This window comes from Heliangelus exortis, chromosome 3 (genome assembly GCF_036169615.1).
Source record: "Heliangelus exortis chromosome 3, bHelExo1.hap1, whole genome shotgun sequence".
Lineage (NCBI taxonomy): Eukaryota > Metazoa > Chordata > Aves > Apodiformes > Trochilidae > Heliangelus > Heliangelus exortis.
In genome coordinates, this window is record NC_092424.1 from 20,831,142 (window position 1) to 20,850,545 (window position 19,404).

Consider the following 19,404-nt stretch of genomic DNA (forward strand, 5'->3'; position numbering starts at 1 on the left):
TATTCAGCTTACAAACTTCTATGCTTCAGTTACTCTGTTGTGATTGTACGTGCCCAAATAAATATCAGCATGGAGGATACAGACTTTCCATAGAAATGATCAGCTTTCATCCCTGCGCGCACACGCGCGGGTCAGAAACATTATGCTAACCTTGGTTAGAAAAGCCAGAGCTGCCAGCTGATTGACAACCAAAATTAAACCCTAACAGTGTATCATATCTTCTATTTCACTTTGTTTTTCTTCAAAAAGACTTGTCACATTTTCAAAATGTTGTTTTATTGCACATTCATCCTGGTCATGCAGGTTATTTCTTTAAAGTTTTGTTTAGCACTCTATAGATTAGAATGAGTAATAGTGCAATTATCTCTCTGGACACAGCCACCTTATACCTAACAGCTGCCTATATTTATACACAAACAGCTCTGGTCACTCACACGTCAGACTGAGCCACTTTAGCTGTCAGTCTGTCACCTTCACATATGTTATCTTGTCAGGATCAGGCATGATATGAGTCGAGGCCATCTTGAAGAAGACAAGCTGCCGACCTGCATCAGATAGGAAAAGGCAGAGGTAGAAGAAAAAATAATTAGAAGTGATGAGCAACATCTCAAACTTTAAAATATTGATGTTTCAAATTCTCCTTCAAACTATGCATCCTCCAGGCAACCCAAGCCTGAACACTTTCCTAAAAGAAAGAATGAAACTTTCTTTATACCTTGTATAAAACTGAAATGCTTTTGTCTAAAATGACAATGAATCTCCACTATTTTCAGTATGTTTAGTTTTACCTAATTATGGTCAAGATATGGCTGCTCAAAGACAACACGGAAAGCGAAGGAATGGTTGGAAGATTTTAGTACAAATTTTGAATTATCTTAAAAAAGAATATTTAAAGTCTCTCTCACTGATAAAAAAAAAAGGCTTTGGGTTCAGGACATTCATTCGACTGTACCTTTGCCTGCAAACCTGATCAGTGCAATGTATGCTAAATGTGACTTTCTCTGAAATAGCTCTGACTGATCACTTCATAGCTCTGGGTTTTAAACAAGTTGGATTGAGTTTTCTACTTCTTACACAAAAAGTACCAGCAAGCCCTAACAGCCTGGTCAGTGTAAAGCACCTGCCACACAGACATCAGAGGGCAGTAGGGGCTGAATTTGGTCAGGTTTCACTCCATGTTATTTGTGGGAGCCACAGCAATTCCCGTATCTTCCAATGGTTACTGACTTGGCATCTTCTCTACATCCCTCCCTCACAGTAAGTACCTGCAGACCAGCACTACCATTGCCTTGCCTTGGACTAGGGGCCACAGAGATTTTCCACAGCTATTCACCTCCTGCCTTCTCTCTCTGAACTTCAGAAAATCAAATGCTCTTTACTCCCAGCCCGCCTATCTAGAGGGCTCCCATAACATTATTTTCTTAAAAACTATCACACAGCAAAGGGGATGCCTCAACAAGCAACAAAGTTTCCATGCTGTGGATTTCAAGAACTCAAGTGCTTATGCATCAGGAAACAAGGTAAAAGTAAACAAGATCAGAAATATTGCTTATTCCTCATTTGTTTTTAATATTATAATCTGAGACAGGAGCAGCTCTAAACTTTCTATGAATTTCTCTGTGACATAATAATTATTATTTACTACATCCATTAGCTTCAATAATCTGACTATAAATATCCTGACATGATAAACTAGTAGTTAACCTAACCAGTTAGCTTCATGCAAGCTTAATATAATTTTTTTAATAGTTTTTTTCTAGGTTCCATGGGTGTTTCTGTACAAACCTCTCAGAAGCACAGGAAATGCAGAAAGCAGTGGAAGTACACTGCCTAAAACACTCTGAAACATATGAACTGCTTCAAGTTTCTACTGGTTTGTGATGCTTTCAGAGATGGGGACCAGTTGGGCATTGTACATAAGCCTGGCTTGGGTGTATATTTATGTTGCTCAGCTAAGCACAACTGAAAGCACCCAAGTGCACAGAGGGTAAATTTCAACTTTCAGTTTAAGACAAGTTGTGATGTTAGATGTACAGACAAAATGCTGAGTATCTGAGCCCAAAGAAGCTCACATTGAAGCCTGTGGCAGAGCAAGGACATCAATCAGCTGTCCCAAGGAGTGGCTAGCATCAGCCAATCTTCCTCTCAAAGACATGGAGCAGGAAACTGACCTGGCCCTAGCAGAAAATGGCAATTGCAGGCAGGGACAGAAGAAAACTCACCAACTTGAGGGGATGGGTTATTTTAAGGAAAGACCACTGAAGAACATGGATTTGGTCCATCCCACCTTACACACACAAACATCTTTTTTGTTTACCCTCCAAGCATTTTGCCCAGGGGAATGCTGCCCACTGAGCTGCCCAAGCTCAGCCCTGGGGGCATTCAGGATGTGGCAGGAGGTAAAGAGATGGCTGTGACTTTGAGCCACTCCCGAGCTGCAGCTACCAGAGATTTTTAGCAGAGACTTTGTAACATTTACATTTCAGATAGCTCTGGAATTGCCTGAAATAGGCACAAGTCTGGTGCAGGAGCAGTGAGCCAGGGCCAATTCTCCACTTGATGTCAGTCGGCACCGGCTGCCTGCCTTCAGGGGAACCACCCAGGGACTGCCAGGCCCACAGATCTTTCAGAAGATGTCTTTCCAGAACACAAGTGTATTCTGTTAGACAAGAAAATGAGTTGTGGTAGCAAATGGGATTTTCCCCTGGAAGCTCTACTTCTACCAGTTCTAAACCTTTTCTCCTTGCTGTTCTTCAGCCAAAGCCCTACTGCTAGAAGCACAGTGTTCCCACTAGCAGCAGGGCATCTCCAACACCAGTGGGGAAGTCCCAGCTAGATGCATGGGAGAACCTGTTTGGTTTTGTGTCAAACCACAACCATATGGATTGGAAAGATTTATTTAAATCCAGATGTTGGACCACGTCCTGCACATTTAACTGCAGAAAGAGGTCACAGGCTTTTGTTGTTGTTTTTGCTCCCTCATTTCAGAATAAAATTTCAGATCCCGCAGTCCATGGTCCATGTACTGTAGCCCTCTGGTGCCACCTCCTTTGAACCCACCAGCAGTTCCTGTTCCCCTGACAGCAGGCACAGAAAAGCCTCACCAAAAATCAAACCACCTCTGCTGGAGCTTCAGAAACTTTTAGCTGCTGCTGGTCACTCCCACAGCTTGGTGCAGCATGCTCCCCAAACTGCATTAAAACACCCCAAGCGTCCAGAATGTGTGATTCAGATGCTGTTTCTGCTCAGCAGCATCGTGACCTACCTGTCCAAGTTGTCTGGTTTGTTAAGACAAAAGCTTTGCACTGTGAGTAGCTGTCACAGATCTCAATGGCTTCGTTGACATCAAACACAGAGAGGAGGCAGCCCTTGTGATGGTAAGATGGCCAGCATCTGTAGTTCTCATCAGGAATAAAAGCTTCAGGTACCCGTCTGTACTCTGCAAAGAACCACAGCAAAGCAATTATTTTGAAAGCTCTAGCAAACTGCTTGGTTTTAACAGGCAAGGTTTATTGTAGAAGCTTAGAAGCAGGATGTATGATGGGAAAGGTGACAAGCTGGCCTGTTCCTGCCCCAGTTTACTGACAGATGTGTTTATAGCTCTGCACCTTGCTTTCCTATTCTTTCCTCCTCTCTTCTTCTCACCTTTTTCTTCAGAAAGCATCTGTAAATAAACAGTCAGTGCACAAAACCCTTTCCCCTTCCCCACTGCGTAGGCAAGGCTTTGGTTTTGTTAGGAGTTTTACAGGAAGAATGTCCCATTGAATAAACAGCATCCACTTGAATGAACTGACTCACTGTCCTAGTTTTAAACAGTGAGCAGGACTGTCGGGGTGAGACCTGACCAGGCATTCCCAGCCCTCCCTCTCCCTCAGAAGAGCATGCTATTTTCCTCCAGCTGCTTTAGAGGAGGAAGAAAAGACAGGCTTTTAATTAAGCAAACTCTTTTCTGCTTGCTCAGATTAGCACAAAAAGGGAGTTGCTTGATGGGCCTCCGAGGAGAAGAAAAAAAGCAAAGTAGAGGGAGCATGTCAGCGTGGTCCTCGCCCAGCGCCTCCGCGCTGCCCTGCCGATCACTCCTCTCCCTTGGCTGCCGTTCAGTCTCACTTGCCTTTATGAGCTGCCTCTTGTTCTCTGTTCACAGCTCCTCTCACTTTCCCAGCCACTGATGGGGGTTTCTCTAATGAATGCATCAGCAAATTCAACTAATCATTTATAAACATTTCTATTTAGCGTCCAGACGCACAAATTGGCGGCTCCCCCCCTGTCTCTCCCCCCCGCATCCTTTTCAAAGAAATAAATAACATTCTGTATTTCTTCTAATTGTATCTATTATGGAAACCAGAGCTGCCGGCCCTGACTCACAGCCTATTCTTAAGTCACTTTGGTTCAGGCATTTTCTGCCTGACACTGCAGATTCAGCCTGATAATATTTCAAGCAGCACATTGTACGAACACCACCAAGTCAGAGGCGAGTGTGTCTGCTGCTCTAAGCTGCCAGTATTATAACTGAGGAAAAGAAGTATAAATCTGTGAGTGCTCATTCACACCACACAGTCTGAAACAGTGGAAAACAAATCCAGTAAATGCATTCCTTTTTAAAGCCTGGCTCATTAAAGTATTGTAAGAAATATTCACGAAAACCAGAATCAGAGCTGATCCCTCTCCACTTGAAGGAAAAAAAGTTTTAATTAATTCAGAAAATACAGATTCATGCACATGAAGAAAAACAAACCAAATCAAAACATAGTTTCAGACTGCAAATAGTCTTGTCTCCATCAGAAATGTGTATACATTTCTTCTGAAGAAAGTCAGAGCATAAATCAAACTGCTACAGACTGGACAGATGAAGTCGCCTTTTTTTTTTTTTTTCCTAATTTCTGTATCACCTGTGCAGTGTTACAGTAATGAAATATAACTGAATACTATCCAGCATGGTAACTGCTGAGTATTGATTTGTACCTCAGGGCCAAAGTCAGTAAAATGGTGTGTGCAAATGAGATGCAAAAATATTGATTTTCCCTTACCTACAACTTTCCGTATCAGTGTGCATGCTGTGGTGACCAGATAGAACACGTTCCTACTCATAAATTTCTTTTGCACAGCTGCACAGGTGCCCCCTAACACTGCACTGCACCAATCTGATGCCTCAGAGGACATTCTCAGAATGACAGCAGTTCCTGCAGCAGCAGCAGATGAAGCATTTGCCTGATTCTCCATGTCAGCAGGGACTGTGACCCAACCCTTCCTGCAGGCACCACTGGAGCTGGCCAGGGCCACACCAGGGCCAAGAGGGAGCTGCAGCATCCCTCAGCACACTGTCAGGGCACTAAGCAGAGAAGTCCCGTGTGATGTCATGTATTTTTCTCCAGGCAAGGCTGGAGGCTCTCCTGCACACACATATGCCTGTTCCCATGTCTATGGCACTTACTTTCTTCTCAATGCTGTTCCTGTCACAGCTGTCAGGGCTTAGGCTTTCTGCTCATGTAAACAGATTTCAAAAGAGCAGCAGTGATTTATGTGACCTTAGGCTCTATCAGAGGTAGGAGACAAAGTTCTCCCTTTACATTGACTTGTTCCAATGTGATCAAGCTTAGTAAATCATTTGGGCAGCTTGGACACATTAATCAACAGAGTTGGTCCAGCAGGAATTGCAGTGGTGATGGTAAGGTCCTGGCTTGTGGGTAGCAGAGAGGATGGAAACCTCCACACCAGTGCTTAGGGTGACAGAGCCCCATTGCTGTCCTTCTTCTCCTTGCTGCTCCCTGCCAGTTCGTACCTGAAGGAAGCCAACTCCAGAGTGCTGCACCAGTGAGAACAGGGTAGTGTAACAGGTACGCAACAGCACGACTCACACAAAGAAGGTCTAGAACTGCCTTAGAACAAGATGATCTTTAAGCTCCTTTCCAATCCAAACCACTCTATGATTCAGTGTTTCCAAACCAGCCAGATGCTCCCACTGTCATAGAATCATAGAATTGGCTGGGTTAGAAGGGACCTCAGAGATCATCAAGTCCAACCCTTGATCCACTACTGCTGCAGTTCCCAGCCCATGGCACTGAGTGCCACATCCAGTCTCTTTTTAAATATCTCCAGGGATGGGGAATCCACCACTTCCTGGGGCAGCCCATTCCAATGCTTGATCACCCCCTCAGTAAAGAAATTCTTTCTCATGTCCAACCTAAACCTCCCCTGGCACAACTTGAGACCGTGCCCTCTTGTCTTGCTGAGAGTTGCCTGGGAAAAGAGACCAACCCCCACCTGGCTCCCACCTCCTTTCAGGGAGTTGTAGAGAGTGATGAGGTCTCCTCTGAGCCTCCTCTTCTCCAGGCTGAACAGCCCCAGCTCCCTCAGCCTCTCCTCATAGGATCTGTGCTCGAGTCCCTTCACCAGCCTGGTTGCCCTCCTTTGGACCTGCTCCAGGACCTTGATATCCTTCCTGAACTGAGGGGCCCAGAACTGGACATAGTCCAGCCCTAGGAAACCAACCTGGGATTTCTTCTTGAACTATTACAATCAGAAATGATCAATAAGTCATGCACCACCAACTGAGCACTGGACTGAAGAAAACACATTTTTCTCCAAAAGGCACTTATCTCAAGCAGAGCAAGGTAGCTGCCTTACCCATTTGCACAGTGAAGGCAAATATCCCTGGAATTTCTTGTTTATAGAGTGACAAACTAGGGAGCTGACCCCTTAGACCTTATTTGTGCAAGTCGTGAAGAAATGCACTCCTCTCACGCAAACTAGAAGGGTGCTTCTGAAGGATGCTCCTCTGTCAAGATGTGCTGCAGCACTGGCAGGCACGTCCAGCTCCTGCTTCCACCCCATTAGCCCCAGAATACAGAAGAGCTGGGCTTCCCCTGTGCCTTTACATGATCATCCTGGTCACAGCAGAGTAGTTATCTGCTCGATTTAGCAAAACCCACTGGTTTAAAGACTGAGCCCTAGCTCTTTTTTTTTTTTTGTCCTGCCAAGACCTGAAACTTGCTTAAATGGAGCCCATGGAATTTGAAGGCTCACAGCAGTAAATCACATCATAAAAAGGTCAAAGTTCTGGTCGATTTCCAGACTAATGGTGTTTAAAACCAATAAATACTTGCCTAATACTATAAATGCAGCCATAAATTTACACTTTTGCGTACATACGCGTAGCTTGACACAAAATACATAAAGCCAATCAAGGTAATGGCAAGAAATGGATCAGATAAATGCAAGACATTCTACCAGTATCACAACAGAAAAAGAATCCTTTTTTCCATCTACCAGCTTTGTGAGGATTGAAGCAAATAAACATAATGCAGTAGGCCTGATCTTGAAATCAACTATGACAGATTTTCTCCAGCTTAGCATATGCAATCTGATTTGCTGCTCACATTTCTACAAATAAATCCCACTAGGAAACATTTGTCCTTTCCTGTAAACATTTTGAAACTTCGAAATACCTTGCTATGCTGAAACTGGGCAATCCTCAGAAGTTTTGGTTTGTGATTTTTTTTAATAGGTTTAAAATATTTTTACAAGTTTGCTCTGGTCAATCAAAATACTCTCTTTCAACCAGGCCAAAAATCTTCTGAGAAGTTCCTTACAGCATGAGCCAGCTGTCACAGCAGCCACAGTGACAGCCAATCCAAGCACCTTCTTGTGACAGGTAAGAGAGGAGTATTTAAGAGCAATCTTGCAGCATCACTTTCTTCTATAAAGGAAGTCTGTGCTTTAAAATCTCCTAAAGTTTTTCCAGCAAAAAGCTGACTACAATCTATAAACATACCCATTTGCACTGTACTAGACTGAATCATATAAATAACTCCGCAAGTATATAATAAACTATGTGAAACCGCCTGTGGTTTCCCCCTTTTAGCTTGTTTGAATCACCCTAAATCTGACTTTAATCAGTCCTAATGACCATTTATTTCAGCCACAGCAGCCAGATTGCATTTTTACTACCAACTACAGCTACTCGTTGGAAATTTGCCCAGTTTTCTTTCTAGTTATCACCTGCCAATATAGCATGGGTCAATGACACAGACGCAGTAATGTTCATCCTTGAGAGAGAAATCACACTGCTCCTTTTCCTCCCTCCTCTTTTCCTTCGTTCTCAAGAGGAACACCAGCAGTCAAATCTGGATTTGCTTTTAATTGCTTTGCTTACAAGTAAGCAGAAAGAGACTGATCTTGCCAATCTCAGCAAAGAGTGGTATTGAGCAGCGTTTTGCTCAACAAACAGTCCCCACCGATTCCCAGGGAGCTTAGGGAGAACAGAATTGGATCTTAAATAGACAATAACACACTTATGTTTTTAGTATGCTTCATTTTGTGCTGAAATTTTCCTCATGCTTCAATACCCCACATTTAAACATGCTTCTGACAACAAGCCTCACAAAGCCGCATGCAGAGTTGTGCTATGGAAAGCTATTTTTTGGTATGTCTGAGAAAACGACATGCTAGGCGTATCCCACATGCCTCTGCTTTCAATCATTTTTGATTAATCCCAACTGTTTGGAAGGACAGGCCTGGCAGGACAGGGGATTGCCGTCAGCCCGGGAGATAGCCCTGCTTCTCTGGTGAGTATTTCCATCCTTTGGCTGCTTCCCACGTGCAGGCTGGAAGCAGAGTCAGGCTTGCCTCTTTTTATATCATTCTATTGTGCTCACAGTAGAGCCATATTTAAATCGGTATGCAGGCTGTCACAGAAACACAAATAAAGAAGGAGAAGAACGACATGTTCCCTTCCATTTTATTCCAATTAACAGAACGCAGCTGGAGTGGTTTTCCTGCCTCCTGCCCCACATCCCAGGGCCACTCACCAGGCTGCGGCCACTGAGCCCCTCAGCATCCTTGGCCACCTCTGTGGGGCACACCACACAGCAAGCAGCCCAAACTGGTGCCAGAGATGCTGGTGATCTGCATCTGGCCCACTCGTTCGTAACTAACAGTGATGCTGGTGATGGACAAGCCAAAAGGTGTGCAGGGTCACCCCTGTGGGGTATTTAAGCTTAAAGAGAGATGCTTACTAGATTTGTAGAAGACACTTAGTGACTTCTTCAGTGTTCTTCCCCAGGGAAGTGAGGGGGGTCACCACTCCTGGAGATGTTTAAAAGATGTCCAGATCTAGCACTGAGGGACATGGTTTAGTGGTGGACGTGGGAGTATGATAGGTTAATAGTTGAACTTTATGATCTTCAAAGTCTTTTCCAACCAAAACCACTCTATGATTCCTCAAAGGGCTGAGGACCTAACCCATCAGAAGAAAGGATTTCACTGTAAATTGCCAAGTTGGAGCTGGAGAAGTTTAGCAAGAGCAGAAGGTGTTGCTCAGTGAACAGGGCATTTGGTTTGCCCAACAGCTGAGACACCTGTGAGCAACAACCAAATGGTCTCCCTGCAGCTCAGCAGCAAGGAGCACTCACATGCTGCTCCACTGAATTTCTAGCACCCCAGTGGGACTGCAAACTGCTCCTGTACTTGTCTGCAGGCTGGGACTGCCAGGCTGCCAATGCAAAAGTCCACTGTGCAAGGCAGGGCACAGAGGGAGACTTTGTGCTCCCAGCCCCATGCACCTTTCCCTCTCAGCTGACCACAGAACAGCCTTGACAGCCCTGGGAAAGGAACAGCAAATACACAAGTGCCAGATAAAGCTGGAATCTGGGCTGTGGTACGTACCCAGCTCAGCCTCAAAGCCCCTTCAGCAGGGCACTTTCAGCCTTTGCCTTCTGGCCTGCTCTAGGATATACAAACTGCCTCAATATTCAAGCAATCCTGCAAGATTTCTCTCATGGACATACACATATGCACAAACACACACCACCTCCCTGCTCGATTTCAGTAATTCTTGGGTGGATTTACCATTTCCTAAGCAGGTTGCTATAGAGATCCTGCAGAATATTTTTTCAAAACACTGTTGCACTGTAAATGTTTACATACAGCATAATCCTGCCAAATCGTCTTAAGACAAAGGAAAACATTTTGCTTTAAGTCCAGCCTTTCAGCTTTTTTAGCATTAAGAATGTACTTTCAAGGAATGACAGCAGCTAATTATGCCTTTCTGTGGGCTTGCACACCCCCAGGCCTAATAATAGGTCAGCTATTAGCTTTAATGAATAACAAAGCTATGGGATTTACTAGTGTTAGCTGATTTCACGCATTTCTGAGTAAATTCTGAGTTAACTGAAGGGCTGGGGCTTAGCTCAAGGGCCAGACACCCAGTTGGTACAAATCAGTGTCACTTGATTGAAGTAATAAAAATGTTGATACCGGGGTAGGACTATAACGATGAACATTAGCAGGTATTTTTTTATAGTCCTCTTAATCTGGATAATTAATGGAAAAATTCCATCATTTTTAGATACTGTATCTCAGAAGAAATACACGGTTTCTGTTTTAATTCACATTCTCCTGCATTCCAGCAAGAGAGACCAACAGTCAATGCAGTATAAAAGTATTTGTTCATGGTGTTGTTTTAAACATGTAATGTTCCTGTATCAACATTAACAGTAGTGTGATTTATGATCACAGAACACATACACAGCTATCAAATGTCTCCTGCTCCTCTACTCTGTTTCTAAGATACTAAAGCAAAGTCCAGAGCATAATATAATTTACAGCACTATAAAATCTTTTACAACTGAAGCACAGTGAAAGCTTAATATCCAAGACCTTCTGTAATATGACTACGTCATCTTGTTAAACTTTATTTATGGGAACACTCGGGTTGACAAGAACTTCCTTCATGTCACTTCCCTACTGATTATCAGTATCGCCTTTCTCACTTCACGGTATTCATAGGAGGTCTTCCTTTTAAAAACATAGGTTCAGATAGATAACAGACTGCTGCCTCAAAGTTTATGTTTTAGTTATGGCCTTAGATAATTGCCCAAGATCAAGATCTCTTCTTTCCTAGTATAATTTTACAACACTGTCCAAGGCAACAGAAGATTCAAGGCTTTAAGAACTAAGACAAAATCTGAAGCACGGTTACCTAAATCTTCTGTAGTTTCTTTAAAAAAAATATAAATATGAAACAAAATCTTGCAATTCTTGAACCTGAGTTCTTCTCTAGTTCTGCTTTTAGGATTTAAAAATGATCACACACTAGAAAGACCGTATTTTGTCACAACCTTTTGGATGCCAGAGGAGACCAGCATTGTTAATTCTTGTCATTTCTACCGTTTGAAAGAGTACAAATCCTGGGAGCCAGGTCACCTTGGGAAATTTCCATCCTCTGGAGCAAAATCAATGTGAGCTTGTGCCTACTTGATCTTTGCACACTGGTGTACAGATGCAAAGCTCTGATTAACTCCAATCTGGCCTGAGAACCAAACCATCATCTCTAGGTTTTATCTTACCCTAGCACTGGGTTGGAAAACACCGTCTTTAAAGTTTCATTATGCTGTAGAGCAAGACAGAAAGGTTTTAAAAAAACAACAAACCACAGTATTTTGCTTTCAGAGTAACATGGTGTTATCCTAGACCCCTAACAGGGCCAAAACAGAGCCTCAGCTAACAGCTTGGGAAGGTATTGCAGTTGTCCCTTTTCACACTGTCTCCTCCTCTGTTATCCACCTAGAGTTACACAAAACATTTGATCTGCTCAGCTGTTCATCCCTGGTTTCAGCAGTCAGGACAGCAGCTCAGCAGGGAACACCCTGCAGCAGGAAGAGGAGGGTCACTTGCACATCAGTCCCTCCCAGCACCAGTCACCCTCTCCTGCAACTCCACCATACCACAGAATTGCTCATTCCATAATCTCTGGATACTTTCTAATTAATAATTTCTAATTCTATGATCTCTGGACTGAGAATATTAAAAACCAAGCATGGTATTACCAGTCAAATACCAGCTGAGGAAGGAATATGTTTGAAATGAAAGTGGTATGAATGGGTAGGTAGGCACACTTTCGCCTCGTGACATGACTTCTTCAAACTTTTCTGGCAAGGAAAGGAAGCCTTAAAATAGAAATAAATTACAACCTCTTTTCTGTTTGGTTAAAGTAGCCTTAGCAAAAACAAGAAATAGGCCTGCACATCTTAAAGACATGGCAGCTGATCTAAGTGCAATTTCCACTAACATCTCTGATTCCTCAGGCTTACCATTGGTTGAGAGCATTTTCCTATCAAGGAATTTAGCATTACACTCACGGTCTTTAATGCAGACTGACCAAATATGAGACACAAAACATTCAGGGATTTTTAACAGCTCTGCTCATGCTGTAGAGTGTTTAAGTCCATGAGCAGTGTCCTTCCAATAAAAAGGGCTTCTTGCACAGAAGGGCATTATTAACAATGAACATGGGCAGTAGATTCTGGGTTAAATTATCCAGGACTCTACAGGACTAAACACAGAAGTGTGTAATTATTACAGTATCCAAATATTCATGGAGAATGGACAGTAGAAACCTGTATTGGTACATTTACTATTGCAGTCCTAAGCTTCTCTCCCTGAGATTCTTTATAAACATGCACAGCCCTCTAAAATTAAGAACTTCAACATGTCCTGATACAGCAGTTAAATCTGGAATCAACCAGCATTCACAGCTTTAGCCCTCCTGGCACTTCTTCAACAAAGGACACATTTGTACTATTGATTGTACTGCTGAAAATAATTTTGTTGTGTTGACAGGCATCACTCAGCACAGATTGTGATGAAAAGCTCAAAATTAGAAAGTTAAATGAACACCTGCAACAATTTTCCTGCCAATTTTACAACAAAATAAATATAGAATTATTCTGATAACTGGGTCAAATTCATCCCTAGTGTCACAGCTCTTTCAGGTTAACCGTGCTGGGACAGGAATGAATTTGGCTCCTGAGTCTGTCACAGAGCAAACACTTCTCTGAACTTTCAAACCCTCTATGCCAACATTCATCTTCATTTAGAACCCATCTTTCCCTCTTCACTGAGCTTTTGCAGCAAAGCCATAATTTTCCTATCAACGTGCAGTCAATTAAGTTGACAGTTTGACATGAATGTTGTACGTACACAAAAATAATTTGCAAAACAACTTTCTCAATTGTTAGATTTAACAGTAATTCCCATCATACACAATCTTCTTTGACGTGCATAATTCCAAAAACTATCCTTCCTGAAAGAATATGAGTCCCCCCCATATCACAGCTGCTTGCACAGCATTTTATATACCTGTGGTGCTGCAGAGATCTTATGAAAGAGGTACTAAGATGCATCTTTGTTTTCATTCTGTCCTTTTTTCCCCTTTTCGTATTCTCTTGCTAGCAGACCCTGAAGGACCTATTATTTTTCTTTTGCAAAGAAAGCAGGAGTTTCATTCTTCCAATCTAAAAGTGCTTACATTGCAAAAAAATCCTGTAAGTCCCAGGAAATCCATGGAGGGTTAACAGCAATGTGTGTTTGAGGAGGTTCTCATACTGCAACAGCTGAGAAGTACAGAGGTGTGATGAAAAACATTTTCCACAAATCTGCTATGGATGGTAACACTGCTGGATTTCTGTATCCCTGATACAGACTGCTCATCCCTATGAATGCCCAGCTACCTCATTTAATGAGAAGGGCCTCAAAAAGCAAAAAGTAGACAACATACTAACATGTGCATGATTCCAAGAGCCACTGAGCTTGTTTTCCCAAATTTTCTGCACGTTTGCCCTTTCAAACCTCAAATAAAAGATAAGCTGAGTCTCTGGTTTTAAGTTTCATGAAAGACTACTTTACCAGTTTTTGGCATCCGAGTCGTATTCTGTAGGTACTGTCCACTCTTATACAGATTCAAAACTCTCTCTAGCTGAGCAGCTGTCTCATCTATTCCCCAGTGAAGCTCACCTTTAAAAGCACAAAGAAAGAATGAGTTAGATGAGAAGCAACCTGCACAGAACAACATGAGGTTGCATTTGCATAAATCCCTAAGCATCAGAGCCCAGCATTGTCCTGCTCTATTACAGCGTTGTGGTGAGGACATGAAGTCCATGACTTACTACAAAATAGGTGCCATACCTGACCTCAGCCAGGCATCTCAAAGGCTGGCTCATCCAGCTGGGAACCCCAGGCCTGCAGGCAGAAAACACTGTGGCAAGCTCCCCAACAAGGGACAAACCTCAGCCAATATAGGGAAAGCTTAAGGATTTGCTTCTTAATTAGCTATAGCCAGCACTATTAAGTTCCCTGATGAATAAGCAGAGTAGAAGGTTAAAAATCCCTAGAACAATGTACTGAAAACCCTCAAATCAGGTCTATAGGCACACGAACCTACTCTTGTCCCAAAGGCACTACTTTGATAATTAGTAAAGTTCTATAGTAATGTCAGTTGCTTCTGGCATCTGAGGTATTAAGGCACCACTGGTACCACTGGCAATGGGGAAGTATCCTGGTTTTATTACTGAAGTTCTCCTTGCCAGAGGGAATTGTTGGAGACACAGGCTCCTCCAGATCCCACAAGGGAATGCATTCTGATGCAGCTCACACAGTGCTGAGGTGTCAGGAGAAAGTAAATACCTCTCTGAAGACCAGAGAGTACCCCAGGCTGAGATTTCTCTGGTAGATGGGGCCATTCTTGCCCTCTCTATATGTGGAAATTTTATCCTGGGTATGAAAACTATCTGGCTCTATTGCAGTCAACTTAAAAGCAGTCTCCTCCCCACCCCTAACATAGCTTTCACACTATAAAAGGCAATACTGGGCATTACCATGTTCATTGCAATTACCTGTTGCATTGACTATCTTATCCAGCAATGGTCTCAATGAGGATGGTGCACTGTGTGGGAGAAGATACGTAAAAAAAAACCTGCAATGGAAAAGTAACCCATAATGAAAAATATTAGGAGAGTTTACAAATGTCTGGTAACTACTGAACAACATAAGGAATAAAATTCCTATAACTAACACTGACCTATTCAGGAAATATCATCCTATTCTCTAGTCAAATAAATATATAGCTGAACCTATTAACACAGCTGTCTGGCATACCTGGAGCATGCTGTTATACACAAGACTGCCTTGTAACTACATGCAAATGTTCCATTAATACAGAACTCTGCTGTGAAGCCCCATGGATTGTGACTATTTGCAAAGCTGTCTGTACTTTAACAAATAAGAAGGATGCCATCAACCCCAGAAGTCTTGCTGTTGTTTTTTTTCAATCCTTGAAAGCGCACAAATCCCATTTATGCTCATTTCAAATAATGGACTATGATTTTCTTTTCTATCCTTTTCTTAGACTTGCATATGACTTGTCAGGAGAAAGCCTCTTTTTATTGTTTCAATGCCACTGCAGTTCAGAATGTCTTCCCTGTTCTCACCATTTATCTAAAGTAAAAATGCACTCATAGAGGTATTCATCAATGGATGTATATTCTCCTTTTTAATTACAAGAGAACAAGGAATACGCCTTTACCATCATTTGAAGTACACTTAATTTTCACATTGTTTCTTTACATTTCTATTCTCTGCCAACATTACTACTCATTGCAAACTCAGTATCATAGCAACCTAAGATGGAGATGGACAGTTCTGGATCTGACAATAAGATCAGACATAAATATTAGGTAATGAGCAGAACAGGAACACAACTGGGAAACTGCCCTGCTTTGCATCTAACCTATGAAGTTTTTCATGTACAGAGACCACGCTGTCTAACAGAAACCTCCAGGGACTCATGCTCACGAGGGAGTCTAGCAGATGTCTAGCACAGCACAAATTAAAAAATTGTGTCAAAAATTGATCATAGACACAGGTATTACTGAGATGACACATCCCACTTACACAATGAATACTTCCTTGAGATTTTAACTCACTTTTTTATCCCTTACAAAACCACTATTTTATTATTCATTATGTATTTATATTCATTTAAAAGAGTGTTTATATTATTAATACATTTAAATACAGTAAGTGATGTATATATATATACAGTAAATTATCCCCAGGTGGGTTTTCTTAAAAATCAGTAGGAAACAGCCAATACAAATATACACAAAAATCTAGTTTGCAATTAATAATTTGGTAAATTTTACCTTTTTTCTGCTCAGAGATTATCCATATGCACAGCACAACTGATTCTGCTTATTTTTTGCAAAAATTCAGTAGCTGTCATTTGTTTTGCTAAACACTGGATGGATGTGAGTCACAGACGTTATTGTTTTTCCATGGCTGTATAAATATATTACTTGCTCTAATGCAAACACCCACATGTGAAATTCTGACAAATTAGTATGTTATTCATTGATTCCAGGGCCAGTGGCATTCTTTGTGATCTGCCTAACACAGCTTGTCAGATACCTTGTTACATTTGTTCCTACAGCCTTTTTTTCCCCTTTTGAGAAATATCTGATCTAAATTTAAGAATTGTTGGTGACAGAGAATTTGTATCAGACATTGCTTAAAAGTTCAGAATATTACTATCCTTCCTTTTATAACTCTCCAGCACTTCAAAAATTGTTACTCATTTGAAGGAAAACCCATAGAGGCACACTTGTGAAGGTAACCATCTGAAAATCAAGATGAGCCTGTAGTTTTTCCCAAAATGTTTTCTCTCCTTTAATTATTGACCTCATAAAGAAACCAACAAGATAGGCTAATTGCACTTCCAAGGCTAGAGACTGCTGCTTTTTTAAATTACCAGGGGTTTATGCCCTGTTTGACATTGCTACTTTTTGACTCTAACTAAAAAGCACAAGCAACCCTTTCTTGAAGGCAATCCCTAACCTTACAGCAACAGAGTGCATCTATGAAAATACCAAATTTAGGAGCCTCTACCTAAGGAACTGAAGATTTAGTTTTCCAAGACAAGAGCACAGAGTTTGTTGCTAGTGTCCTACCATGGGTGGTCACAGCCTACTATAGCATGAATCTACTGTCTCCATCAAATTAAGCAAAAGCAGGAGCTGAAAACAGTGTGGCACTGTGTGTCACACACTGGTGTGGTGTTCAAAGGCAATATTAAGAACTATAATAAAAAAAGACTGCTCCCCCCCTCCAGCAAGAGCAACAACCTGCCGCAAGCCCACCACACCACAGACACCTCCCCACTTAAGACCAAGATGGATAGGATTCCTAGCCAGACCAGTCAAATGGTCTTAACCAAAAGCTAGCAAGCTAAGCAGGATGTTCAAGCCAAGTAGATGGAAAACAGAAAATTTTGCAGGACGCGCTAAAAAACCGTGCTGCAGCGCTGCAGAGGGCTGACATGTGGTGCGGCCCATTTGAGTGTGGTCAGCTAATGCAAGACACATGCTGGTGAGCGCCCTGGGACCAAAGCAGAAGACTCTCTTTGGAGCAGCCTCTCCTCGCTGTGGTCTGGCAGGCAGTGAATGGTGTGGTACTTGGGAGAAGCCAAAGAAATGAGCGCAACATTATGGAGTTGCTTTGAATCCTCTTATCTGGATGAGAGAAGGCAGCCACCCGCCCCGGCAGCACCATCAGCCAAAGCGGTGGCAGCAGCAGAAGCCTGGCACTGAGCAACAGCAGCAACGCTGCTTCCCCAGCAGCCTGCACAGTCCTCTGAGGGGAGTGATGATCAATGGGAAGAGTCATGATGACAAACACAAAGCCATTGCCTAGGAGGACTCCAACAGAAATCTGGAGAAACCCTTAAATTCAGAACAGATGCGTTGGCTGAATGCTTCCTACAAATGTGGCCAACTGGGATGGTGTGGCCAGTCGTCTACGGGTGCCCCATCATGGGCACAGTGCTACCACGAAGCAGCCAAGCCCCTGGCACTTGCCACACAGGGACCAGGGCTGGGATGGGAGTGAAACGCCAAACCCTTGCCTTCAAAGGCTTGGCATTACGCTTCAGGTCTCTTTGTGGCCCTGTGGCTGCACCAGGGACTATTATCACCCCACTGGACGGGCCCTAGAGGGGACACAGAGCATCAAGCTGGAGCACAGGATGAGAGCTGAGCTGCCTCTGAAGCCAGCCCTCTCCTCAGCTGATGGTGAACATGTAATGACCCCTCCTAACTCACACCAAAGAGGAGCAGCCTGAATAGTCTCACCACAAAGCCAACTGACCCCCACCTCCATAGGCACTTCACTCCTCTGAAAATCTCTACTCAGTGGAATGAGACCAACATGCCAACTAAAAGTGATGAATCACACTCAAAGTATGCACAACACTTCCAAAGTTATAAATGCTACATATTTGCACAAAGGAAAAAATTATTCATGACTTCATTTACTCTTGGGTAACGGTTCCAAGACAATGCGTGCTCCTTGTTGTAAATAATTATAAAGGATGCTAGAGACATTTTTCCCACTTTCAAGTCTCTTTTACCTTATCTGATCATGTACCTGTAGGCATTGTAGAGATTCCTCTTTTCATTCATACTCTGACACCGTCCCTCAACAGAACAGGGCAGAGTGAAGTTCCTTGCAGGGAATTCCATGAAGCAGTCACTGTTACTGGTGCAAGTGCTCTCCTCAATGCTGGCATCATCCAGATCCGTCACCTTCAGCTCCCCATCCACAATCACAAACTGCCGGGGGCGAAAATCCAGCAACGTCACCGAGCCCAGAGGTGAGTGAGCCAAATAATGCAGGAGCCGAACTAAGCTGAGACATATCTGAAGTGACAAAATATGGGTTATGTGCTATATGTGTTATTTTCTCAGCATAAGCTTTACAAATGAAACCACTTTAGCTGAAGATATATTCATAAATGTATTACTTAATATAAGCATAAGTTATCTTCAAAATTTAGTGTTACAACTGAGGTATTTTTCAAAGGATTAACATAGTTGATTGTAAAACCCATAGAGACTTGAAACAAAAATAAGCTGCTTTACTGGTGCTTTCCCACACTACTCTTGAAGCAAAGCTCATTGTTGCTATTCTTATGCTAAAAAAAAAAAAAAAGCATTAACTTTTAATAATACATTATGCACAGGCCTTCACCACAGTCTGATTCTGCTCTTCTACAAACTCCAGATCTGGAAGTTTTGGCCAGACCATCTTGTGTCCGCGCCTGGAGCTCCAGCTGCAGACAGTGTCTGTATCACCTCTCTACTGATACTGCTTTTTGACTGCTTTTACAATTTCTTTGCATTGGTTTCTCTTATGTTTGCCTTTTTCCAGGTAGAAGGAAGCAAAATCCCAGCTCCACAGCTCCTCTGTAACTCTTCGCCATGCCTCAAGATAAGCATATATGTCTGACTGCCTTGGTGAACCCACATGTGCCCCTTTGAGGCTGGGCAGGAGCTCTGGATGACACTGAACTTGTCAGTTGAGGTTAAAAACCTGAGTAAGTAGACATTAAACTCCATCACTGAACTCAGCCCCCTTACCAAAGTAATGGTTTTAATTCATGTGTTCCTTTAGAGTCCACTGTGCAACACATTAAGGCAAACCCAGCATTAATATGAACACAGTTAAAAACTGGAATCTTTATTCTATGTATTAAATTAATAACAGGTCTTACTCAGTCTAGCAAGCCTTCTGTAG

The 19,404-nt window shown here is 42.6% G+C and overlaps 1 protein-coding gene across 1 annotated transcript in view; it reads right to left on the reverse strand.

The window, feature by feature from the left end:
• Positions 1 to 259: 259 nt before the first annotated feature.
• Positions 260 to 19,404, reverse strand: part of PKDCC (protein kinase domain containing, cytoplasmic) — a 36,048-nt gene continuing 16,903 nt past the window's right edge. The window contains exons 3-7 of the mRNA XM_071739516.1: positions 18,256 to 18,527; positions 14,670 to 14,749; positions 13,684 to 13,791; positions 3,266 to 3,439; positions 260 to 545 (exon numbers count right to left, since the gene is read on the reverse strand). Of these exons, the coding sequence (XP_071595617.1) occupies positions 460 to 545; positions 3,266 to 3,439; positions 13,684 to 13,791; positions 14,670 to 14,749; positions 18,256 to 18,527 (720 nt within the window). The 3' untranslated portion in view covers positions 260 to 459. The remainder of the gene's footprint in view (positions 546 to 3,265; positions 3,440 to 13,683; positions 13,792 to 14,669; positions 14,750 to 18,255; positions 18,528 to 19,404) is intronic.